This window comes from Anomaloglossus baeobatrachus, chromosome 5, assembly GCF_048569485.1.
Source record: "Anomaloglossus baeobatrachus isolate aAnoBae1 chromosome 5, aAnoBae1.hap1, whole genome shotgun sequence".
Classification (NCBI taxonomy): Eukaryota; Metazoa; Chordata; class Amphibia; order Anura; family Aromobatidae; genus Anomaloglossus; species Anomaloglossus baeobatrachus.
Genome location: NC_134357.1, coordinates 526267360 through 526294930, shown reverse-complemented (window position 1 = coordinate 526294930; position 27571 = coordinate 526267360). Strand labels below are relative to the sequence as shown.

General features: G+C 45.7%; 1 protein-coding gene across 1 annotated transcript in view; it reads right to left on the bottom strand.

Annotated features, from left to right (window-relative positions):
* The window catches only part of LOC142312098 (uncharacterized), an 85977-nt gene that overhangs the window by 23411 nt on the left and 34995 nt on the right, over positions 1 to 27571 (bottom strand). Inside the window, 1 exon segment of the mRNA XM_075350977.1 lies at positions 21956 to 23285. Coding sequence (XP_075207092.1) covers positions 21956 to 23285 — 1330 coding nt within the window.

Genomic DNA, 27571 nt, shown 5'->3' with positions numbered 1-27571 from the left:
GCGCTCCTTCCCTTCCGAGCTCTGCCGTGCGCCCAAACAATTGATTTTTACCACATATGGGCTATCAGCGTACTCAGGAGAAAATGCACAATAAATTGTATGGTGCACTTTCTCTTTTCTCCCTTGTGAAAATTAAAATTTTATGGCTAAAGTAACATTTATGTGTTAAAAAGTTAAATTTTCATTTTTTCCTTCCACATTGCTTTGGTTCCTGTGAAGCACCTAAAGGGTTAATAAACGTCTTGGATGTGGTTTTGAGCAGTGTGAGGGGTGCAGGTTATAGAATGGGGTCACTTTTGGGTATTTGCTGTCACCTCGGTCTCCCAAAGTCACTTCAAATGTGATGTGGTCCCTAAAAAAATTATTTTGTAAATTTTGTTGGAAAAATGAGAAATTGCTGATGAACTTTGACCCCTTCTAACTTCCTAACGAAAAAAAAAAATTGTTTCGAAAATTGCGCTAATGTAAAGTAGACATGTGGGAAATTTTATTTATTAACTATTTTGTTTGACATATGTCTCAGATTTATGGGCATACATTTTCAAAGTTTGAAAATTGCGAAATGTTCAAAATTTCCGCAAAATTTCCTTAAATTTTCACACATAAACGCAAAAAGTATCGGCCTAAATTTACCACTGACATGAAGTACAATATGTCACGAAAAAACAATGTCAGAATCGCCAGGATCCGTTGAAGCGTTCCAGAGTTATAACCTGTCAAAGTGACACTGGTCAGAATTGCAAAAAATGGCCCGGTCATTAGGGTGTTTTAGTGGCCGGGGGTGAAGCGGTTAAGCAGATAAATTGAAGGTTAATGTAGATGAATGTAAGGTCATGCACTTGAGAAAACAAATAATATTTATAATTATGTACTAAATTGTACAGCACTGGGTAAAACTGTTACAGGAATTTTATTCTCATATTAATAGCTGAATATTACAAGTAATTTTAATTCTCTGTACTCATTATTCTCTACTGATGTATGAAAAGGAGGAGAGTAAGCTATACCTGCAGAATTTGTCTTTTGTTTTTATTGACAGCGCTCCATTAGTAAAACTGAGTGCTCTCTAATATCAGCTTGGATGTCTGATTTTACCTATCTTACTAAGTGAGCGCTGTCAATCAAGACAAGGGACTGGCGTTCATATGCAAATATAAGGACATGGGGTGCACCAAGCCAAAGCCACACTAAGGATGCACCAAAGCCCCCTCGTTTGCATATTAAAAAATAGCTTTTTAAGTAAATATTAAAGGGGTTGTCAAGTGTGAATGACAAGTCTGCAGTCACTGTGTGTGTCATGCTGTGTGACTGCAGATTTGTGAATTCTCCCAGTGCACTCATTGTGTGCTATGAGTATTCTCCAGTGTCTGCGCCGGGAATGGCGAGTCAAGTATGCGATATGCAGACTCCTAGCTAAAACCCGTCTAGGGGGCGCCACCTCGCTTAATACAAGTGCATTAAGCGAGGCTGTACCCACTAGATGAGTTCTCTCCAGGAGTCTGCATATCGCATACTTGACTGCCGTGAGTGCGCTGGGAGAATTCACAGGTCTGCAGTCATAGAGTGACACATAGTGACTGCAGACTTGTCATTGTAGACCGGACATCCCCCTTAAGCTAAAGTGTGTATGATTTTTGTAGCTGAACTGTCCTCTGTATAAATGTTTATTTATATAAATGGCAAAAATCATTTCACCCAACAAACATTTTGCTAGTGCGATGGGTGATCTGACAGCCGGTTTAGTTAAAGGAGAAGGAGAGAGGAGTGCACCACAGCAGCATGTAAATATATATGTACAATAGAAGGGTGCTGGAAATGCAACGAAGGTTATAAATGAGCACAAGGAAAAAAAGACATTGCACATATCCGCACAACCCAATTATAATATACAACACCTTTATTTAGTACACTTGTGTGGCGCCCCTGACCTGGTCAGGCACCACTGAGTACTGCACCCATGCTGGGGACAGTACAATACAGGTAATCCAGAAGGCTGACAGGGGTGTGGAACACAGGCGCATAGTAATCAGCTCTCACACATGTACCCATGAGAGGACCCCTGGGGATCCCAGGAGGGGGAAAAGCCTTGACCTTCACTGGAATAGTGGAGGGGGCCAAAAGCCTCCATCTCCTCTCAAGGGGTGTGGTAAGAGAGTCTGGTTGCTAGGTGGCGTAGGCAAGAACAGGAGAGGAGGGGCAGTGAGTCAGTTAGAGCAGAGAACTCCATAGGGCTCAGTGAGGAGCAGACCTGTGGGGCTGTTGCTGTCTAACAGCGCCCGCGTAGTGGCTACTGACGGGGGAGAACGGTCAACTAGGAGGGCTACCCGAAATCCATCTTCAGCTAAAGAGAGAGCACGGAGTGGGAAGTAAGGAGACTGCTAGAGAGTACCAGGCCCAAACGGGCGGCAGATCCCGAAGCGGAGATAGATCCAGCTTTCTTTTGCTAAACCTGCCGGTGTGGGGCTCTCAAAGCCCACGCCACAACACCACAAAAAGCCGCAGCCACGTAGCCACAGTTAGGGCCCATAGCTCACAGGAGGCAAGAAGCTGGAGTGATCTGGCCCAGGCGACAAGCACACGGCGAACGAAGGGGAGAGAGGCTGCAGCATCTTCCCTGGGTGACCCCCATAGGGACTCAAAGTCGGGGTCACCCCAAACCACCAAGGGCTAAGGAAGGCGAGTTGGTAGTCACCCTCATAAAGTCAGCCTGAAGGATACCTGGTTCCCACCTGGTTCATCTCAGCTACGCCCGGGCTACTCACCCTGCCATCAAATGTGAGTAAAGCCCTTGAAAGACAGTTCTGCCTGTGTGAGTCATTCTGCGACTTGTAGTACTACGCATCTACATCGGGCCCTGGGGCTTGCCTCACTCTCAGGAGGCTGTTCCAACTAACTGCACATACCATCAGCCCCAGGCGACCCTCAACCTGCAGTGGCGGTCCCTACTGGCCGCAATACTGAGAGTGGCGTCACGACAAGAAGAAGATCTCCTACCTGTGACCAGATCCAGCCGAGTGGAGTCCCTAAAGGTAATGCACCGACACAACACCTGTGGGGCTTCACATCTGGCGTCACGAACAGGATAAGGACTAGACCTGTTTAGACAGGTGACCATGTGCCTGGGCGGTCCGCTTGAAAAATTGGAAGCGCCGCCATATTGCCACCATGAAAAGCGCGCTGAAAAACAACAGCAGCCCGCGCTGGAAGAAGTTACCGCCCACGAAGAGGTGTGGCTACCCAGAGATCCCCTGCAGAGTTCTGACCTTGCCAGCTATGAGAGTGGAAGCGTTCAGAGACGTCGGGACAGAAAGGGAGCCACAAGCCTGCTGCTGGGAGAGGAGCTGCTGAAAGAGGCAGAGCAGAAACTGAACAGCTTGCTATCAGAGGCAACGGCGAGTCCACAGCTGGAGAGTCGTGCAGAAGAGGGCGCAGAAGAAATGGCGTCTGACCGCAGAAATCCAGAACCGGGCTCCGCTGCCTGGTGGTATCGGGAGCTGGCCCAGTTCTGCGACCGACTGGAGACCCGGGTTGTGGAGCAGATCCGGGAAGAACGAATGGAAATGCTGGAGATGACCGCGGCGGTTCGGGCCTATGAAAGGAGAGCCGCGCGCCGAGTGCCAGACAGGACGGCGATGACGCAGACCCCGATGCTGCCACCGGTGGGTGAGTCGAGTGATGCCCCGGCCAGCGCAAGTGCCCCGACCCCTGCTGCCACGCCCGCGGTCCCCGAAGAGGTGTCCGGTGCGGCGACGCTGAAGCAGGCCGCAACCACACCAGGTGCGGCCTTCCAAGCCCCAGCGGCCGCAGCGATGCCCTGCTCGGCCCACCAAGACCCGGTCCCTGCAGCAACGCCCAGTCCGGCCCGTAAAGAACCGGCTGCCACCGCGACCCTCATCCGCGCCGCAGGCGTAACGCTGACCCAGGCCGCCGCCCTGCTAGGCCCGGCCCGCCGAGACCCCACCGCCGCAGCAACGCTCGTCCGCGCCGCAAGTGAGGTGCTGAACCAGGCCGCAGCCACGCCAGGCGCGGCCCGCCAAGCCCCGGCCGCCGCAGCGATGCCCTGCTCGGCCCACCAAGACCCGGTCCCTGCAGCGACGCCCAGCGCCACCTGCACAGATTCCATCACAGCTGCGACGCCGATCCAGGCCGCCGCCATGCCGGGCGCGGCCCTCCAAGACCAGGCCGCCGCCATGCCGGGCGCGGCCCGCCAAGACCAGGCCGCCGCCATGCCGGGCGCGGCCCGCCAAGACCAGGCCGCCGCCATGCCGGGCGCGGCCCGCCAAGACCAGGCCGCCGCCATGCCGGGCGCGGCCCGCCAAGACCAGGCCGCCGCCATGCCAGGCGCGGCCCGCCAAGAAGAGATTACCTCATCATTTACCCCGGCCTGCAAGGCCAGAGCAGACACCGCTCCCCAGTCCAAAGAGGTCCCTGCTAGGAAGACCTTGATAGGAGAGGACCCCGAATACTGGAAGCTGAAGGCTGACCTAGAGGCCCAGTTCCCACAAGAGATGGTGGATCGGTATCTGCTCCCTCCGCATACCCCCAAGGAGATTCAGGCAACCCCTGCAGCCGCGCCAGAGAGTCCACCGCCCAGACCAGCTGAGGACCACTCATCTCCAGCGCTACCACAACCAGAGTGCTCAGAAGCACTAAGGGGGAGGGGAGGCCAGGAAGCTGAGGAGCTGACTCAGGAGCCACCAGCAGTGGATTCATACCCCGAGCCGGAGATGTTGCCCTATTCCCGCTGGGATGAAGAAGACCTGACACCGTCTGCTGAAGAAGATTTGCCCAAAAGCCTCACCTGGGAGCTGGTAAGCTGTACCTCGCAGAATCCAGTCCGCAAGACACGGCGCCGTAGCAGAACCCAGTCTTTCCCTGCACCGCCATCCCCAGAGCAGAGAGAAGTCACGGCCCGAGACCTAGAAGAAAAACGGTTCCTGAGAAGAGCCAAAGCACAGGTCAGAGGACCCCTTTGTAGAGGAATTGTGGAAGACTTTAGCCTGAAGTCAGGATACGGGTTCATCGTTGCACCTGGTATCAAAGAAGGCATTTTTGTCAATAGGAGAGACGTCAGAGCTAATTTGCCCAGAGGACATCCTGGAAGAAACCTGAGAATGGGAGACACAGTGCAGTTTACCATGCATCAAGGCGAAAGAGGCTGGTATGCGCTAGATGTAGCACCATGTCCTAAAGAAGAAGAAAGGAAAGACAGCGATAAAGAAAGAAAAGACAAAGAACCTACTGACGAGACTACCACAGATGAAGAAAGAGGTCAAGGAAGCAACAGGTGCCGCAGCCCTACAGGCCCAAGCCCTGGTGAAGAGGAGTCTGCATAAGTTAAAGTAAAGCAAGTTACCAGTTTGAAAAAGTTTGTTTTGCAACGTTTTACAAGTTCAAGTAATGTGCCCACAAAAACTATTGTGAGAAAACCATAAACCTTAAGGCTATGAACTGGCTATAGCCACAAACTCTCGCAGTGTAAATAGTTACACCAGAGGGCACCACCACCACCAGAGTCAGCCTGTTTAGGGGCTTGGCTCGTCTGCAACCAGGAGGAGCCCGTCCGTATATAGGGCCTTGGCTCGCCTGCAACCAGAGAGCATGCCTGTTTATGGGGCCTGGCTCTCCACCACAAAGAGGGTACCTGGTCAGCACCAACTGTGGAGGCCGCCTCTACATCCTGCCAGAAGAGGCTGAAGGCGCGGATCCACCAAGCCAGGTATACCCTGAAACCACCAGCCCATGTAAGCCGCCTCTACATCCTGCCAGAAGTGGCTGAAGCCGCGGCCAACGTGAAAGGGTTTTGGGTGGGTTAACGGACTTGTGGGTGGAGGGTGGTGATGTATGGTACCTGGTGCTTTTTAAATGTTTTACATGTTTTAATGTTTTATGCATTTTAAAATGTTGTCTTGCAGCCCGAGGACGTGCTGGTGATAACTAAGGGGGAATGTGGCGCCCCTGACCTGGTCAGGCACCACTGAGTACTGCACCCATGCTGGGGACAGTACAATACAGGTAATCCAGAAGGCTGACAGGGGTGTGGAACACAGGCGCATAGTAATCAGCTCTCACACATGTACCCATGAGAGGACCCCTGGGGATCCCAGGAGGGGGAAAAGCCTTGACCTTCACTGGAATAGTGGAGGGGGCCAAAAGCCTCCATCTCCTCTCAAGGGGTGTGGTAAGAGAGTCTGGTTGCTAGGTGGCGTAGGCAAGAACAGGAGAGGAGGGGCAGTGAGTCAGTTAGAGCAGAGAACTCCATAGGGCTCAGTGAGGAGCAGACCTGTGGGGCTGTTGCTGTCTAACAGCGCCCGCGCAGTGGCTACTGACGGGGGAGAACGGTCAACTAGGAGGGCTACCCGAAATCCATCTTCAGCTAAAGAGAGAGCACGGAGTGGGAAGTAAGGAGACTGCTAGAGAGTACCAGGCCCAAACGGGCGGCAGATCCCGAAGCAGAGATAGATCCAGCTTTCTTTTGCTAAACCTGCCGGTGTGGGGCTCTCAAAGCCCACGCCACAACACCACAAAAAGCCGCAGCCACGTAGCCACAGTTAGGGCCCATAGCTCACAGGAGGCAAGAAGCTGGAGTGATCTGGCCCAGGCGACAAGCACACGGCGAACGAAGGGGAGAGAGGCTGCAGCATCTTCCCTGGGTGACCCCCATAGGGACTCAAAGTCGGGGTCACCCCAAACCACCAAGGGCTAAGGAAGGCGAGTTGGTAGTCACCCTCATAAAGTCAGCCTGAAGGATACCTGGTTCCCACCTGGTTCATCTCAGCTACGCCCGGGCTACTCACCCTGCCATCAAATGTGAGTAAAGCCCTTGAAAGACAGTTCTGCCTGTGTGAGTCATTCTGCGACTTGTAGTACTACGCATCTACATCGGGCCCTGGGGCTTGCCTCACTCTCAGGAGGCTGTTCCAACTAACTGCACATACCATCAGCCCCAGGCGACCCTCAACCTGCAGTGGCGGTCCCTACTGGCCGCAATACTGAGAGTGGCGTCACGACAAGAAGAAGATCTCCTACCTGTGACCAGATCCAGCCGAGTGGAGTCCCTAAAGGTAATGCACCGACACAACACCTGTGGGGCTTCACACTTGTACATAATAAAAACAATTAAAACGTGAAAAAACCACCAAACCTGGCACCCACGGATATTATAGTGGAATCAGCTTATAAACATGCAGTTTAAATGTATACTGCCAAGATAAGAGAGGCCCGTGTCCCCCTGTTGAGCAACTCCGTAAATGAAATCTAGTAGACAATAAAAGGTCACATATATGAACAATACAGGACGGATGTTATGTCCAATAACAGGTTTCTACAAAACACAAGGGATGCTATGCCAAAGCATACAGAGGACTCATATTCGAGGTGCATAACAATATATATAATACTGCCCCAAGAATTCCTACAGAGACATGTGACAAAAAATGGAACCTGAGCCAGAATACAGCCTAGTCAGACCCATACAATGATTTGGTATTAAACAGCTCAGTCCCACACCCAAAGGGTGGCCAATAATCCACCCAGGGTGGTTTCACCCCAGAAAAATTATGCTAGAAACCTGTAAGGAGGTTGGTGGACAGGCAGACACAGACCATAACAATGAGAACGTGGGTGCACAGGAATTCCCACGCGTATCGCCGCCGCTGCGGCTTCGTCAGGGAAAGGAGAAGTGAAAGTGCACTAAAACTAGAATAAATAAATACCTTCTAGTTTTAGTGCACTTTCACTTCTCCTTTCCCTGACGAAGCCGCAGCGGCGGCGATACGCGTGGGAATTCCTGTGCACCCACGTTCTCATTGTTATGGTCTGTGTCTGCCTCTCCACCAACCTCCTTATAGGTTTCTAGCATAGTTTTTCTGGGGTGAAACCACCCTGGGTGGATTATTGGCCACCCTTTGGGTGTGGGACTGAGCTGTTTAATACCAAATCATTGTATGGGTCTGACTAGGCTGTATTCTGGCTCAGGTTCCATTTTTTGTCACATGTCTCTGTAGGAATTCTTGGGGCAGTATTATATATATTGTTATGCACCTCGAATATGAGTCCTCTGTATGCTTTGGCATAGCATCCCTTGTGTTTTGTAGAAACCTGTTATTGGACATAACATCCGTCCTGTATTGTTCATATATGTGACCTTTTATTGTCTACTAGATTTCATTTACGGAGTTGCTCAACAGGGGGACACGGGCCTCTCTTATCTTGGCAGTATACATTTAAACTGCATGTTTATAAGCTGATTCCACTATAATATCCGTGGGTGCCAGGTTTGGTGGTTTTTTCACGTTTTAATTGTTTTTATTGTGTACAAGTGTACTAAATAAAGGTGTTGTATATTATAATTGGGTTGTGCGGATATGTGCAATGTCTTTTTTTTCCTTGAGCCGGTTTAGTTAGACCAATCTGTTTCCGATTATTAGCAGCGTTGTAAATGCACCTCAGAATTACTAAACTTTTTTTGTTTTATGCCCAATAATTTTGAGCAGATTGGTGTGGAATCTGTTCCTGAAACCCCCAACCACAGCTGAAAAGTATTTTTAGTAGAGAGCACAGAGCGGATGCAGGTGAAAGTCATAGTCCTATCTCCTACGGGCCATTTAACACATCCGGATTGCCGGATCCGACGCACTCCAGTACAGTGTGATACAGTGTCAAGGGAGGAATTTTGGGTCAAGACTGCTAATGGAGTCTTCGTTTAGGATCCAGAGACGGTGCCCCATTAATGCTGTATACCAGTGCCGATATATATCAATGTATATAAGACAAAGAACACAGACATGCTCTCTTTTCAGCCAGCATCACCAACTGACTCGTATAATACGATAGATCCAATTATACAGTAAGTAAGTATAAATAACCTTGAAACTAACGAAGGAGTGCGTTCACTCCCCAATTTCTCTCATCACTCCTGCCCTCCCGTACATTCCTTTTGTGTGAACATTACTGATAAGAGTTTATAGCTTCACATTCTGGCTTCATCATCATTAGTTAACTCCTTCATGATTATACAACTTTGAATTATACTATAGGTTTGTGCAATTGCTACACAGACAGACAGATAGTTTTGCATCTACATCTACATTTTGATTTAGTTATATACACAGATTTTCTTATTACATTTGAACAAACAAGCTATAGCTCAGTGCCACCTCCACAACAGTACAATGGCAGCGCGGCAACGTCCGGGTCACATGCTCCCGTCACATGACAGCATGTGACCGGAGCTTGTCGCGCTGCCATTGTACTGTATTACACTGTACTAGAGTGCGCCGAATCCGGCAATCCAGCAAAATGCCGTATGTGTGAAACGGCCCTAAGCCATGCACTTCTAAGAGGTCTTTTGCACAATCTATGGGGGTCTCAGGGCTCAGAATTAATGGACCTAAAGCATAGAAGATATCTCCCAAAAGTTAAGGTATTTTTTAAATATTTAATAGTGCTACTGCCTGTACGTCACCAGTATTGTGGTTCTTGTATGGTCCGCAGTCTGATGGCTGGTAACAACTCTTAGGGGTACTTTGCACACTACGATATCGCAGGTGCGATGTCGGTGGGGTCAAATCGAAAGTGACGCACATCCGGAGTCGCTGTCGACAGCGTAGTGTGTAAAGCCTTTTACATACGATTAATAAGCGCAAAAGTGTTGTTATCGTATAATCCGTATAGGGTCCGACATTTCCATAATGCCGCTGCTGCGATGGTACGATGTTGTTCCTCATTCCAGCAGGCAGCACACATCGCTGTATGTGAAGCCGCTGGATTGAGGAACATCAGCTTACCTGCGTCACCGCAGCTCACGCCGGCTATGTGGAAGGAAGGAGGTGGGCGGGATGTTTACGTCCCTCTCATCTCCGCCCCGACGCTTCTATTGGCTGCCTGCCGTGTGACGTCGCTATGACGCCGCACGACCCGCCCCCTTAGGAAGGAGGCGGTTCCTCGCCAGAGCGACGTCGCAGGGCAGGTGAGTGCTTATAAAGCTGCCGTAGCGATAATGTTCCCTACGGCAGCAATCACAAGCTATCGCACCTGCGATGGGGGCGGGTACTATCGCTGCAGCGTCGGTAACACATTGTTACCGATGTCGCAGCGTGCAAAGTACCACTTAGTATCTCCTTACCATTGTTAAAGGTATACTAGGAGCTGCAGTTAAATGCCATACAATTATATGTTGAGATGGCTTTGGTTCTGGTGACGTAATCTTGAATTCAAGTTAGTTCTGGTGATTTAATAAAGTACCAATAGTGGTTCTGGTGATGTAGTAGTGATTTGAATTTGGTTGTGGTGATGTTGTTGTGTTCAGATGGTGGTTCTGGTGATGTAGTCATGTTCAGATGGTGGTTCTGGTGATGTGGCTGTGTACAGATGGTGGTTCTGGTGATGTGGCCCTGTACAGATGGTGGTTCTGGTGATGTAGCTGTGAACTGAGGTTGGTTCTCGTGATGTGATTTGAGGTTGGTTCTGGTGATGTTATCATGTACAGATGGTGGTTCTGCTGATGTAGTTGTGAATTGAGGTTGGTTCTGGTGATGTTTTCGTGAATTGAGGTTGGTTCTGGTGATGTTTTTGTGAATGGAGGTTGGTTCTGGTGATGTTGCGTGAATTGAGGTTGGTTCTGCTGATGTCGTGAATTGAGGTTGGTTCTGGTGATGTAGTCGTGATTTGAGGTTGGTTCTGGTGATGTAGTCGTGATTTGAGGTTGGTTCTGGTGATGTAGTCATGTAGATGTAGCAATCTTTATTAGACTTGATAATAGATCATTAGGGTGAGTGTACCAGACTAAATATATAACTTTCTCAATGAGTCCATACATAAGCAAAACAAGTATTTGACTAAAGCCCCCATGCACTACAGACCGGTGTCCCATCATTCGGCTGGCAGCGCCCTGACTCTCCAATACACAGGAGTGCTCTCTTTGTTGAATGCTCTTGTATTCTCTATGGGACAGACACTATTAGACATCTCTGCTATAACTACTATATGTTATATGAATGGTTAGGGTATGTGCACACCACGGCTTTTACACATCTGCAAATCCTTTGAGTTTCTCAGGTGGAGGACAGTTTAGAAAATTCTGCCATTTTTTTTTTAATTTTATTTTAAATTGAAATTGTATTTTGTACTAGTCAGCTACTTCCTGGCGGTAGCAGCCCTAAAAATGGTTGTTACCTATTTTAACCACATAGTGTCTTTGAAAATCTGAAGCTGTTAAAAAAAAGCTAAACTAAAAACTGAACGTGTATGCAGCAAATGCTGATCTTCATTGTTTTAGTGTTCAACACTTTTTCGAGAGTGTTACAAGAGGAGATCCGCCTGAGATAGGTGTCGTGTGCACACACTCGTAGTGTGAGTGGTCAGTAAGGGGCGTGACCACTTAAAGTGCATAGGGCAGCATGAAGGCCAAATACGGCCCTGAGCATAGACATGCCCCCCCATGCACTACAGACCAGTGTCCCATCATTCGGCTAGCAGCTATCTCCCTGACTCTCCAATACACAGGAGTTCTCTCGTTGATGAACGCTCTTCTATTCTCTATGGGACAGACACTATTAGACATCTCTGCCGGTGGCTCATCTCTTAGAGAAAAAAAGGATCCATGGTCCGAAATTGGACCTGCTGTGTCCTCATCTCCCTGGCAATCAGACGATCGGCCGAACCTGGCTATCTCCGGCCAACTGTAGTCAGTGTATGAGTGCCATAAACACTATATAAAGGGTGTGTGAATGGTTAGGGTATGTGCACACAACGACTTTTACACATCTGCAATCCTTTGAGTTTCTCAGGTGGAGGACAGGTTAGGAAACGCTGCCATTTCTTAAAATTTTATTTTAAATTGAAATTGTATTTTGTACTAGTCAGCTACTTCCTGGCGGTAGCAGCCCAAAAAATGGTTGTTACCTATTTTAACCACTTAGTGTCTTTGAAAACCTGAAGATGTTAAAAAAAAAGCTAAAATAAAAACTGAACGTGTATGCAGCAAATGCTGATCTTCATTCGTTTAGCGTTCAACACTTTTTTTTTTTTTGTGTTACAGAGGAGATCCGTCTGAGATAGGTATAATGTGTACACACTCGTAGTGTGAGTGGTCAGTAAGGGGCGTGACCACTTAAAGTGCCTAGGGCAGCATGAAGGCCAAATACGGCCCTGAGCATAAACATGAAATGCTTCGCTATACCTTAAAGACAAGCACTCCTGGGGTCTTATTACACCTCGTGCCAGCTTTTGGCATGAGGTCATATTTAAAAGTTGCTATATATCGTAGACAGACATGCTTTTATCCAGGCATTATGGTTCACCTATATTTAATGACCTATTCTGTCTTTTTGCCCACCCAAATTCATCTAGACTATGGGTGACTAGAACAGGTTTCCCTAGAAGCTTTAGGCTTGGAGAACAGTGAGCAGAGGCACCAAATCTTGCGTTTTTTATTTAGGGTGCCAATCTCCAAGATCAGGTAGGGCATTTCTTAAAGGGAACCAAACATCAGGTTTTTCGTCTATAAGGTGCAGCCAGTGCAGTACTGGCACTATCAGGCACAGTGTTTACATACCATCAGGGGGCAGCTCAGGTGTTTAGGCAGCGAAATCCAACTTTATAAAGTTTGAAAATTTGTGCACTTTTTGATTGACGTGTGCACCTCTCTCCTAATGTCCGGGCGGGTTATGCACATGTTCCCCGCCCCCCTACCCGCCTGTTCCTCCCTCTCTCCTAATATCCGGGCGGGTTATGCATGTGTTCCCCGCCCTCCCCGCTGCCTGTTCCTCCCTCTGGTTATATTTAAATTTCCCTCTTCAGTGACATGACGTCGGAGTTGGCGCCTGCGCATAGCGCTTATCTCCGGCGCCATGTTTCTGAAGCCCGCAGTACCGTTCAGCTGGGTGCACGAGAGGGCGGTGCATGCACCCTCGCTTCTTCAGATCCCGTTGTGACCGCGGGAGCGCGCGCGGTTACAACAGGACTGGAGATCAGCTGACAGGAGGACACGATTGCTACGCTACCAGCACAGCAGCCGCCTAGGACACCGGGGCTCAGGTGAGGTGTGTTCACAATGCTGTGTGTGCGCCCCTGCGTTGACCTGGGCTCACCTTCTGAATGCCAGGTCACCGCAGGAAAGCACTCACAGCTGTGTGTCTGTGCTATGTGTGTGTGCAGTGTGTGTGTGTGTCTGTGCTATGAGTGTGATTCTGTGCAGTGTGTATGCAGTGTGTTTGTGTGTGCAGTGTGCGCGCAGTGTGTGTGCAGTGTGTGTATGTAGTGTGTGTGCGCAGTGTGTGTGCACACGCTGTGTGGTGTGTGTTCCCACGCTGTGTGTGGTGTGTGTGTGCGCACGCTGTGTGTGGTGTGTGCGCGCACGCTGTGTGTGTGCGTGCACGCTGTGTGTGGTGTGTGTGCGTGCACGCTGTGTGTGGTGTGTGTGCGTGCACGCTGTGTGTTGTGTGTGTGCGTGCACGCTGTGTGTGGTGTGTGTGCGCGCACGCTGTGTGTAGTGTGTGTATGTGCGCACGCTGTGTGTGTGCATGCTGTGTGCGCACGCTGTGTGTGGTGCGTGTGTGTGCGCACGCTGTGTGTGGTGTGTGTGTGTGCGCACGCTGTGTGTGGTGTGTGCGCGCACGCTGTGTGTGCGCACGCTGTGTGTAGTGTGTGTATGTGCGCACGCTGTGTGTGTGCATGCTGTGTGCGCACACGCTGTGTGTGGTGTGTGTGTGTGCACGCACGCTGTGTGTGGTGTGTACGCACACTGTGTGTGGTGTGTGTGTGTGTCCTGAATCCAGGCCTGGCATTACTGGAGTTTCCTCCGGTAGCCAGTCCGACGCTGCACTGAAGTGTGTTGTTTTTTTTTCTTCCAGATGATATTGGATCCGGATTGGATGGCGCGGGACCCTTGACCCAGGATTACTGCGGAGAGGGGTTCTTTATTTCAATAAAGATGGAGTCACTAATTGTGTTGTGTTTTATTTCTAATAAAAATATTTTTCTGGTATGTTTTTTTTTATCTTTACTAGAAATTCATGGTGGCCATGTCTAATATTGGCGTGACACCATGAATTTCGGGCTTAGGGCTAGCTGATAATACACACCTAGCCCTAACCCCATTATTACCCAGTGAGCCACCCGGCATCAGGGCAGCTGGAGAGAGTTGGATACAGCGCCAGAAGATGGCGCTTCTATGAAAGCGCCATTTTCTGGGGTGGCTGCGGACTGCAGTTCGCAGCAGGGGTGCCCAGAAAGCTTGGGCACTCTGCACTGCGGATTCCAATCCCCAGCTGCCTAGTTGTACCTGGCTGGACTCAAAAATTGGGCGAAGCCCATGTTATTTTTTTTTTTTAATTATTTCATGAAATTCATGAAATAAAAGAAGGGCTTCTCTATATTTTTGGTTCCCAGCCGGGTACAAATAGGCAGCTGGGGGTTGGGTACCTGGCTAGCATACAAAAACATGGTGAAGCCCACGTCATTTTTTTGGGGAGGGGGGGGCAGGGCAAAAAATCCTGCATACAGTCCTAGATGGAGGATGCTGAGCCTTGTAGTTTGGCTGCTGCTGTCAGCTCTCCTGCATCCACTAGTGGATAAAGTATGCGGAGCCTTGTAGTTCTGCTCCCCCTGCCTCTCCCTCCTGCATACAATCCTGGATGTAGCATGCTGAGCCTTGTAGTTCTGCAGCTGTCTGCTCTCCTGCATAGACTAGTGGAGAATGAAAAACATATTGAAGGACCTCAGACCTTTTTTCTTTTTTTTTTTTTTTACAATCTTTAATGGCATTGTTCACTGTTAAAAAACGCATAAAAAGCAGTGAGCAAAAACGCAGCAAAAAAAACACACCAAAATGCGGTAAAAACGCATGCGTTTTTTGCCACATTTTTTCCCGCGGGTGCGCTTTTGTCTGATCACTCATTCTTTTCTTCCTATCAGAGCAGCACCACTCAGATCAGGAGAAATGCTCATCTCCTGTAACCTGCAGTACTCGGCTGCTGGTTATAGGACCTGCGTCACATGAGCTACAGGAGTAATCACAAGACCCAGTGCTAACACGACAACCATCGGATCCACGTGTTCCCATCACGTGACTTCCTGTGGAGGCTGGCGATTATTTGAATAAAGCGATCGCCATTAAAATGGCGCTGTGAGATTTTTACAGTGCTATTTAAGGGGTTGACAGGTACAGGTGGATAGCGAATCCACTCGCGCCTGCAAGGAGGCACACGTCAGTTGCACAAATCAGCTGACATTTGCGCTGATCGCTGCTGGCTATCTGCGTCTGCCAGTGTGGATTACCAAAATGAGTGCAGGGACGAAAAATATTTAAACGGATTTGTTAAGGAGTTGATAAATGCATTAACAAAAACGCGGCCAAAATCTTGATCTTTCATATTTTTTTTGGTCAGAAGCTGTATTTCTGTGACCACAGGTAAAAAAGATGCAGCGTGCTGTCATAGCCATTGAGTTATTTGTCTGCAAAGCTGCTCAAGTTCTTGTATATTTTTGCAATATTTCAATACCTTTGTTTAAATTAAAAAACAAACATTTTAAAATAATTAATTGTTTTGTTTTTTGGGAATAGGTTCTGTTGCTCTCATGTAGTAGTTTTCAGACACTTAGTATTATGGTGCGCTTTATAATATATGCAGGACTATGAGGTGCATTAGATTATACGGACGACTATATGGGGCACATTACTATATGGAGGACTGTATGCTGGAGGGAGAGGCAGGGGGAGCAGAACTACAAGGCTCAGCATACTCCATCCACTAGTGGATGCAGGAGAGCAGACAGCAGCTGCCAAACTACAAGGCTCAGCATTCTCCATCTAGGACTGTACGCAGGATTTTTTGACCCCCCCAAAAAAATGACGTGGGCTTCACCATATTTTTGTATGCTAGCCAGGTACAGCAGGCAGCTACAGGCTGCCCCCAACCCCCAGCTGCCTTTTTTTGTTATTTCATGAATTTCATGAAATAATTAAAAAAAAAAAAATGACATGGGCTTCACCCAATTTTTGAGTCCAGCCGGGTACAACTAGGCAGCTGTGGATTGGAATCCGCAATGCAGAGTGCCCAAGCTTTCTAGACACCCCCGCTGCGAACTGCAGTCCGCAGCCACCCCAGAAAATGGCGCTTTCATAGAAGCGCCATCTTCTGGCGCTGTGTCCAACTCTTCCAGCTGCCCTGATGCCGGGTGGCTCACTGGGTAATAATGGGGTTAGGGCTAGGTGTGTATTATCAGCTAGCCCTAAGCCCGAAATTCATGGTGTCACGCCAATATTAGACATGGCCACTGTGAATTTCTAGTAAAGATAAAAAAAACACAACACACAGAAAAATATTTTTATTAGAAATAAAACACAACACAATTAGTGACTCTATCTTTATTGAAATAAAGAACCCCCCTCCGCAGTAATCCTGGGTCAAGGGTCCCGCGCCGTCCAATCCGGATCCAATATCATCTGGAAGAAAAAAAAAACACACCAGTGCAGCGTCGGACTGGTTACCGGAGGAAACTCCAGTAATGCCAGGCCTGGATTCAGGACACACACACACACCCACCACACACAGCGTGCGCACACACACACACACACCACACACAGCGTGCGCACACACACCACACACAGCGTGCGCACACACATACACACCACACACAGCATGCGCACACACACAGCGTGCGCACACACACCACACAGCGTGCGCACACACACAACACACACAGCGTGCGCACACACTGCGCACACACACACACACTGCATGCACACACTGCACAGAATCACACATAGCACAGACACACACTGCACACACACATAGCACAGACACACAGCTGTGAGTGCTTTCCTGCGGTGACCTGGCATTCAGAAGGTGAGCCTAGGTCAACGCAGGGGCACACACACAGCATTGTGAACTCACCTCACCTGAGCCCCGGTGTCCTAGGCGGTTGCTGTGCTGGTAGCGTAGCAATCGCGTCCTCCTGTCAGCTGATCTCCAGTCCTGTTGTAACCATGCGCGCTCCCGCGGTCACAACAGGATCTGAAGAAGTGAGGGCGCATGCGCCGCCCTCTCATGCACCCGGCTGAACGGTATTGCGGGCTTCAGAAACATGGCGCCGGAGATAAGCGCTATGCGCAGGCGCCAACTCCGACGTCATGCCACTGAAGAGGGAAATTTAAATACAACCAGAGAGAGGGAGGAACAGGCAGCAGGGGGGGGGGGCGGGGAACACGTGCATAACCCGCCTAGACATTAGGAGATAGAAAAGGAGAGAGGGAGGAACAGGCGGGTAGGGGGGCGGGGAACACGTGCATAACCCGCCCGGACATTAGGAGAGAGGTGCACACGTCAATCAAAAAGTGCACGAATTTTCAAACTTTATAAACTTGGATTTCACTGCCTAAACACCCGAGCTTCCCCCTGATGGTATGTAAACACTGTGCCTGATAGTGCCAGTACTGCACTGGCTGCACCTTATAGACGAAAAACCTGATGTTTGGTTCCCTTTAAGGAAAATATCAGTTATTCCTTTGCCCTATATTCAGACCTACAGTATCTAGTCCTCTAGTTTACCTGGCATAATAGTGGATAATAAAATTCACTCAGGAGCACATTATTTATATTCTCCAGGAACTAGTGTGATATTTTATTTTAATTTCAGTAGTGGAGAGGGATAAAGGAGATAATGCCGCGCTGCTGTCAAAATTAAGAAACTGTTGATATATTAAAATTTTCTTTTTTTATTTCATAGGTCTACTCATTTCAGGGATCAAAGTCCCCTTCTTCAGGACTAAGGAACAAAATAAACAATACCATTGGACCTTCTTGATGATGAGCAGTGGCAGCCTCATACACGTATATTCCTATGTGAAACTTTTTTCTGGCTTTCAAAATCATAGTGATGAGATAGATGGATGTATAGCAGACTCCTTGGTCTGGCTCAGTGATATAATTTAGTTAATAGAATACGCCTTATGAAATCATACTTTAATAAAACATTGAGTAAAGCAAATTTTACCAAGTCTGGGATTTATAGTTTAATGGTTCCTACATTATTTTTATACAATATGCCGATCAGCTCTCCATCAACTCCATAGATTCTAACTATGATAAAACTAGAAAAATAAGTGCTGATAGGGTCTTACCAGATAAACAGAGGAGTAATGTATAACAGTATACACTCACCTAATGTGGTTGTGAGAGTCACAACCACCACAGATAGCATGAGCTAATGCGGCTGCCGCAGCCCCACGTGAAACATTCTTCAAAGCAGGTGAGGAGAAGGGTTAGGGTTAACCCCTTCTCCTCTCCTGCTTTGAAGATAGATTCTAACTAGGGATGAGGGAACACAAACTGTAAAGTTCGGGGTTCGCATTGGACCCAAACACAAACTTTTACCTGTATGTCCGATTCCTGTTCTTGTTTGTCATCTGAATATAGCTAGTTGAAAGGTTGCAGGGCAGCAAATCAGCAAGCTTTTTCAGTGTGGGCACGTTCGGCTCCATCACAGCCATATCAAGTATTGGCATGACTGTGAATGGCCAGAGAAATTACTAAAAAAAAAATATAATGATGTGCTCCCGCCCTATTTTGATAGCCAGTGAAGATAAACCAACAGCTACAGGTTGCAGCACACACCTGTGAGCTTTACCGTGGCTGGATATACGGCCGTGCCCTGCAGTCCAACAATCCGGCAGCATTTTTACTTTCAAAGCGCTGCCGGACTATTGAATTGCAGGACACAATTGTGCCCCTGCAGTCTCACAATCCGACAGCACTTTCAAAGCACTGCCGGGCTGTCATTTTGCGGGTCACGGCCGTGCCTCACAGTCCAAAAATCCTGCAGCACTTTCACATTCAAAGCGTTGCCGGATTGTGGGACACTGCCATACCCAATATCTGACATTCCAGCAGCACTTTCACAGTGCTACTGGGCTGTCGGTTTGCGGAACACAGCCGTGCCCCGCAGTCCGACATTCCGGTAGCATTTTCACTTTCACAAGTGTTGTCGGTTTTTGGGTCTTGGCTGTGTTCCGCAGTCCAACAGTCAGGTCACGAGTGTAACCTCTGGTGAACTGAGTGACGTCACCTGTTCACAGCTGGGTTCCCCTGTCAGTGTTTCTTGGAGGCTACAGAGAGCAGACATGTATTCCCTCTCTGCAGCCTCTGGATGTAGCAGAGTCGGGTTCGTCATATGACTTTATATGGATGTGATACCAATGTGATATGACTGAAGAATGAGTGTGATTAGATAGAATCCTAATCAAAAGATAGTGATCACAGGTCTTATTTGATCCATCCAAACTCAGTATCAGAGAGGTGTCCTCTGGTTGACCCGATTTCACCATGATGAAGAGTACGTGTTAAGTAGGTCTTGAACAAACCACTATTATGAGGAAGGAACGCTTACAGTTCAACATATGCAGGAAACCAGTGGTTAATTAGAAACGTGTGTAGGAAACTAGCGATGTAAAATTCACGGCTCATTGCAACATATGCAGGAAACCAGTGGTTAAGCTAGACACATGTGTAGGAAGCTACTGGTGCCCACAGCAGCGTGTGGTCAGGTTACATTACCATGACTCAGCAATCACATGCTGGTCACCAATTGCAATACTCAGTGCACACGACGACCACAATGTACAAAGTTTGGTATAAAAATACAGGGCTCGCTCAGTGAGACAGGGACATTTTTCCAGGACGCTCAAAGTGGACGCACTGCACCTGTGATGCAGAGGCCGGGTTGTTTTTCTTCTCACTAAACGAGTCCCTCCGATGAGGAAGGAGTGCTACAACAGACGGTAATGTTGATGCATATTTCTGTTATTGTATAAGATTCTATGACTATAAAGTAGTGCTAATGCCTATGTACCATTGATTATTCATGTGCTATTAAAATAAATAATATTTTGCTATAAAAAATCTTAGTATTCGTGCCTGATTAGGATATCAGTGAGCGCTTCGTAAGTACGGGTTTTCAGACCCTTTTTAGGAAAATTTAGCAAGACAATGGATTATGTTGAATCTACAAGGGTGTTCTAGGGCTTAATAAAGGGGTGAAAGAGTGTTCTTTATTCCAAATAATGGATTTTTTTCTGTAAAAGTAGCAACAAATAATTTCTGTATCTACTCTCTGCTCATAGCCCGGACAAAGGCCCCGCCACAGCCTGACAATCGAACAAGTAACACAGGAAAGTCCAGCTCAAATGAACAGTTCTTTATTTCTTGAGAATTTCAAGTACAAGGGACATCAAAATTTTCACAAGGAAGCCGCTATAATGGCGTATGCATCAACGCGTTTCTGGTGTGTTTCCACCCTTAATTATGATGGTACTACAAATTGAGGTTTGCCTTAAAAAGCAGCCCTGTTCCGGTGAAACACTGGTGAACTGATTAAATAGACAATTAAGTGAGCACTTTTAAAAAAATTGTTCACACAACAAAAAAAACACAAACAAAAAAAACAAATTTGTTAACAGTGCTCACTTGATTGTCTATTTAATCACCGGTGTTGGGCTGCTTTTGAAGGCAAACTTCAAAACTTTCCTGTTACTTATTTTTTTCGGTGTTTGTGTTTTATTTGTGTATAACTATCCTGCTTTTACTACCATTTAACTTCCATTTGTACCTCCCTGACGCTTCCTATGGCCATTTTACAGCCCAGAACTTCTTGTCCTCCTTGACTTGTATGGGGTTCTTTGTCCAGGGTCAAGTTTGGCTGCTGAACCAGGATTTCTTTTTTTAGCTTGTGCTGGTTTGGCGAACGCTAACATCCACGGGTCTGCTCATCACTAATTCTAATGTAACATCTTAACATTGAAAAAAAAAAGGTCAAACGCAAGGATATATGTTTTAAAAGTATATGATTTTTAATGAATGGCAACAAGTTTTAAAGGGGTTGTCTAATGTCTATCACCAGATATGACTTCAATCTTGGGCAGTGGTGTACAAAATCAAGACATTTACTAACGCAACTCTCCAATGCCTAGCTGGTCTCAACTATTTAATAGGCTGCTTTAATAATTTGTTGTACCCAGCTGAGCATCAGATAACTGGTAACTATCCTGATTGAATATGGAAGAGTCTCTCTGTGACGTGTCAGATTGGATGAAGAAGAGTGGTGGTAGGCAACCTCCAAGATTTTGTGCAAAGTTGATTCAGTTCCAGGGCCATCGGTGTCTAGGGCACATAAATATTAAACACTCCACTAACCTAATATACAGTGTTTTCAGCAATTATGAGAAGCTACCTTGTCCATATGCAACTAAATTGCTGCAGAACCATTTCAACAACTACTGAATTACATGTTATGACAAACTGCTGCACTTCTGAATGCCAGGGGGTCCAGCACATTCTTCTATTGGGTAGCTCTACTAGGTAATTGGTGTTCAGTAACAAATCTTTATTGGTAAATTCATTTTTTAAGCATCATCACTAAATGCTCTGCTTTCCATAATTCTTGGATGAGATGTAACTTTATTTTGACTGTAATTGCTCAATTTTATTTTTACATTTTGTGAGCTTAAAAAAAAAAAAGTGTCTAATTTCCTGTGTGATTTTTTTGATATTTCAGAAGTTATGATTTGTAGGGGAAAAAAAATACTATATTCTGAACATGAAAATGTTTTTCCTGTCTGAACTTTTTGATGATGAATAAGAGATGAATTTTGGACAAGATACTTTATTATGCACCACATAAAAATGTTTTTTTTTTCTCCTTGGGTGAGGTCTCTGATGTTTAACGAAAACTGATTACTGATTAAAACATTTCCCACATGCTCAACATGAAATGGCTTCTGCCCTGTGTGAATTCTCTGATGTGTAACAATGTGTGATATCCGGTAAAAACATGTTCTACACTGTGAACATGCATATTTTCAGAGAAACATTATTCAAGTGCACGTTCTCAGATGTTCAGTAAATTCTGATGTCAGGTTAAACTATTTCCCACATTCTAAAAAGAAAATTGCATCTACCTTGTGTGAATTTTCTGATGTCTAGCTAATTTGTATTTATCTGCAAAACATTTCCCACATTCTGAACATGAAAATGGCTTCTCCCCTGTGTGCATTATTTGATGTCTAACAAGAAGAGATTTAACTAGAAAATGTTTCCCACATTCTGAACATGAAAATGGTGTCTCCCCTGTGTGAATTCTCTGATGTGTAAGAAGAGTTGCTTTCTCTATAAAACATTTTCCACATTCTGAACATAAAAATGGCTTCTCACCTGTGTGAATTCTCTGATGTGATCTTAGTGTAGATTTCTCTGTAAAACATTTCCCACATTCTGAACATGAAAATGGCTTCTCTCCAGTGTGAATTCTCTGATGAGTATTAAGATGTGATATCTGCATAAAACCTTTCCCACATTCTGAACAAGAAAATGGCTTCTCCCCTGTGTGAATTCTCTGATGTTTAATAAGATCAGACTTCTGAGAACAATATTTCCCACATTCTGAACATGAAAAAGGCTTCTCCTTAGTGTGAATTCTCTGATGTCTAAGTAGACTTGATTTCTCTGTAAAACATTTCTCACATTCTGAACATGAAAATGGCTTCTCCCCTGTGTGCATTAATTGATGTGTAACAAGAAGAGATTTAACTCGAAAATGTTTCCCACATTCTGAACATGAAAATGGCGTCTCCCCTGTGTGAATCCTTTGATGTGTAAGAAGAGTTGTTTTCTCTATAAAACATTTTCCACATTCTGAACATGAAAATGGCTTTACTCCTGTGTGCGTTCTCTGATGTTTAACAAGAATAGATTTGCTAGAATAATATTTACCACATTCTGCACATGAAAATGTTTTCTCCCCTGTGTGAATTCTTTGATGTGCAGCAAGATATGATTTCTCTGTAAAATATTGCCCACATTGCAAACATGGAAATGGCTTTTCTGCTGAATGAATTTTTTTATGTTTAAATAATGCTGAGTTATAGCTAAAAAAATTCCCACAATCTGAACATGAAAATGGTTTCTTCATTGAGTGAGTTGTCTGATGTGTATCAAGATTGCATTTCCTTGTAAAACATTTACCACATTCTGAACATAAAAATTGCTTTTCCGCGGTTTGATCTTTTAGATGTTCAAAATCCTTTCTGCTATCTTTATTTTGCATAACTGTCTGTGAGAAATCAGAAGAGAGGACTTTTTGAAAAGGATCTGATGGAGGGTTGCTGTTAAAGGCTGGAAGTATATCAGGTATATTGGCAAGTTTTTCATAGGTATCTTGTGTGATACCGTGATCATCTGCTGTAAAATCTGAAAATAGCTGATGTCCCTCGGAGTTCCTGGTACAGTCATCTGCCAAGAATGAAACATATTTTAGTTTTAATAATTTTCACTTGAGCTATTGCAATTATGTTATTATTATTAGAGATGAGCGAACCTGCAGATATTTGGGTTCAGCCGGTTTAAATAAATAAAAAAAAATCCGCTTCGGGACCGGACTTGAACAACAAACATCTGCCTAGATGCTGAACCCCACATAAGTTTATGGGGACCCAAGAAAGGGCTAGGGAGATTACAACAGGACAGTTATACTTACCGAGTCTCCCACCAGACAGTAACACTGCTTCTGGGTCCACTCATTAACCCTCATACATACTCACTGCATACCCCACCCACGGTCAGTCCCAGTGTCAGTGATTGGTTGCAGTCAGACCTAACTCCCACTCTGTGTGACAGCGTCTGTAATTATTTAGAATCACACACGCTGTCTTGTCTCTATAGTGGTGTAAAAATAAATAAAATTGGTCTAGGGTCCCCCCATATTGTGATACCCAGCCCAAATAAAGCATACGGGTACAGGCTGCAGCCCCCAGCTGTCTGCTTATGTTGGCGGTGTATCAAAATAAGAGGGACCCTATTTGTATTTTTTTAAAACTATTTAAATATTTTTTTTTAAAAAATGGCATGCAATAAACAGTCCTAAAGGGTAAAAGGAGAAAAAGGAATATTACCCATGGAAAAATAGCCCACGCTCAGGTGCTATCCCCTATCAAAGCCTGGAGCATACTTTGATAACGAGATTCACCTGAGGATGGGCTATTTTCCCATGGGTAAGCTAACAGGCTGATTCCTTTTCCTCCTTGTACCCTTTAGGACTATGTTTAGGACTATTTATTCCACCACTATGATACAATGGAGAGCCGATTTAACCCACTAGGGAGTTATGTGAGATCTTGTGATAGAGGTTGTTATAGATTAACATTTCCCTTGGGAATTCTTAATTAATATACACTCAGTTTGCTGCTCGTTGTGGGTGTTCACTCTTTCTTTTGCCATCTCATAACACTATGTTTTATTCTATTACAAGTTTGTAATGCAATGTATGTTTTTATTGAATTTTTGTTAAAAATAAAAAGTTGGATATTTATTTTTAAACTCTAAAAACGCTCTTGGAGTTCTTCTTTTGCCAAGTATGAATATGGAGTTGCTATATTTAAGTAACTAATAACATCAATGTTACTATCAAGATATAATGTGCACGAAGGAAATAAATGTGTATTTGGTGGTATAAAAGTATCTGAAGAAACACAAATATATACACAAACAGAGCAGAGCCATGCTGACATTAAAAAAAAAACCCAAACAAACAAAACACTGAGCCTAGAGAGTGATCCTTAGTTAGCTTAGTGGTGTGAAAGTTTTATTGTCCCAATATCTACGCAAGATCAGAGGCCTGGTGTTGTGAATACATTTGGACTAGGTTGCAGTTTAGGGCTCCCTCTTGTGGTCAGTGCTGGTAGTGAAGTTTGCTTGCTGAATAGAAACCAGACAGCAGGGGATGATTGGCAGGTTCTTCTGACTGGGCCTATATAACTGAGTAGTGTTCTCTTGTTCCTGGTCGGTGCTTAATGTTGTCTCCTGTGTGCTATGGACATTCTGAAGCCAGCCCTTCCTTCTGTGTCTACCAGAACTCCTTTCAGATAAGTTTGGTCCTTGTACCTCTGCTGGTGGTTTCCACCTTCTGGCTGTTTTTCTGTTTAGATACTAAGGCTTATTCCTATTTTGCCTGTGTGCAGTTCTGGGAGTTGTTGGATCATTCCCTGCTGGGAATGTCTGTGTACCTTGCTGCATATTCTGCTATGTATTTTGTTTTGTTATGCTTGGTACTAATTTCAGTCCCTCCACTATATTAGTGTTTTGTTTGGATCCCAGTAACACCAGAGTACTGATATAGTGGGGGAGAGTCCTTGTGGGCTCAGTATTTTTCCAAATCAGGCGTGTTGGTTCTTTTTCTAGGGTATTGCACGGCTGCAGACAGTGCTCTTTTCTGTCCTTTCCTATTTAGATAGTTTGGGCCTCATCTTTGCTGAATCTGTTTTCTACCTGTGTATTGTGTTTTCCTACATCACCGTAATCTTTATATGTGGGGGGCTATCTATATCTCTGGGAACTGCTCAGAGGCAGATTAGCCTTTCCTGTATTTCTCTCTGTAGGAATAATTAGTTCTCCGACTGTCGAGGCGATCAGGTCTTCATAGGCACGTCCCATGGCTACTTCTAGTTGTGTGTTAGTGGTAGGTCTGCAATTCGCTGAGATTTCAACCACTCTGGTACATTCTGGGTTTCCTAGTTTTTGTCCTTTTTTCTGATCCTCCTCGGTCACTGAATCATAACAGCCTGGTGCCCTCACAGTCTCAAGAGCAGACTCCTCAAATTCTGTAGTGAGTCATAAATCCTCCTGACAGATTCAGTCCTGTGTGGACAGAATCAAAGACTCAAAGAATCGATTTATATTCCCAGATCCTTCGATGGATGAGAGATTTGATGTTGCCTTTTAATATGACAACTTTCATGTGGTTTATGTTGTGTCCTGAAGCACAGAAAACATTTGCCACAAGTAAATGGTTTTGTTCCCTGTAATTGTGTGACGATGAGCCCTCATCCTTGCTCTCAGTCTCTGACCTGTTTCTCTAACATAGGAACCCCCAATAGGACATATAGTGCACAGGATTAAGTACACCACATTGGAAGAAAAGTACAGTGCTGGCCAAAAGTATTGGCACCCCTGCAATTCTGTCAGATAATACTCAGTTTCTTCTTGAAAATGATTGCAATCACAAATTCTTTGGTATTATTATCTTCATTTATTTTGCTTGCAATGAAAAACACAAAAGAGAATGAAACAAAAATCAAAATCATTGATCATTTCACACAAAACTCCAAAAATGGGCCAGACAAAAGTATTGGCACCCTTAGCATAATACTTGGTTGCACAACCTTTAGCCAAAATAACTGTGAACAGCCGCTTCCAGTAACCATCAATGAGTTTCTTACAATGCTCTGCAGGAATTTTAGACCATTCTTCTTTGGCAAACTGCTCCAGGTCCCTGAGATTTGAAAGGTGCCTTCTCCAAACTGCCATTTTGAGATCTCTCCACAGGTATTCTATGGGATTTAGGTCTGGACTCATTGCTGGCCACTTTAGTAGTCTCCACTGCTTTCTTTCAAACCATTTATTAGTGCTTTTTGAAGTGTGTTTTGGATCATTGTCGTGCTGGAAGACCCATGACCTCTGAGAGAGACCCAGCTTTCTTACACTGGGCCCTACATTATGCTGCAAAATTTGTTGGTAGTCTTCAGACTTCATAATGCCATGCACACGGTCAAGCAGTCCAGTGCCACAGGCAGCAAAAAAAACCCAAAACATAAGGGAACCTCCGCCATGTTTGACTGTAGGGACCGTGTTCTTTTCTTTGAATGCCTCTTTTTTTCTCCTGTAAACTCTATGTTGATGGCTTTTCCCAAAAAGCTCTACTTTTGTCTCATCTGACCAGAGCTCATTCTTCCAAAACATTTTAGGCTCTCTCAGGTAAGTTTTGGCAAACTCCAGCCTGGCTTTTTTATGTCTCGGGGTAAGAAGTGGGGTCTTCCTGGGTATCCTACCATACAGTCCCTTTTCATTCAGATGACGACGGATAGTACGGGTTGACACTGTTGTACCCTCGGACTGCAGGGCAGCTTGAACTTGTTTGGATGTTAGTCGAGGTTCTTTATCCACCATCCGCACTATCTTGCGTTGAAATCTCTCGTCAATTTTTCTTTTCCTTCCACATCTAGGGAGGTTAGCCACAGTGCCATGGGCTTTAAACTTCTTGATGACACTGCGCACCATAGACACAGGAACTTTCAGGTCTTTGGAGATGGACTTGTAGTCTTGAGATTGCTCATGGTTCCTCACAATTTGGATTCTCAAGTCCTCAGACAGTTTTTTGGTCTTCTTTCTTTTCTCCATGCTCAATGTGGTACACACAAGGACACAGGACAGAAGTTGAGTCAACTTTAATCCATGTCAACTGGCTGCAAGTGTGATTTAGTTATTGCCATCACCTGTTAGGTGCCACAGGTAAGTTACAGGTGATGTTAATTACACAAATTAGAGAAGCATCACATGATTTTTGAAACAGTGCCAATACTTTTGTCCACCCCCTTTTTTATGTTTGGTGTGGAATTATATCCAATTTGGCTTTTTGACTTTTTTTTTTTTTTTTCATTGAAGACAAATTAAATGAAGATAATAATACCAAAGAATTTGTGATTGTAATCATTTTCAGGAAGAAACTGAGTATTCTCTGACCGAAT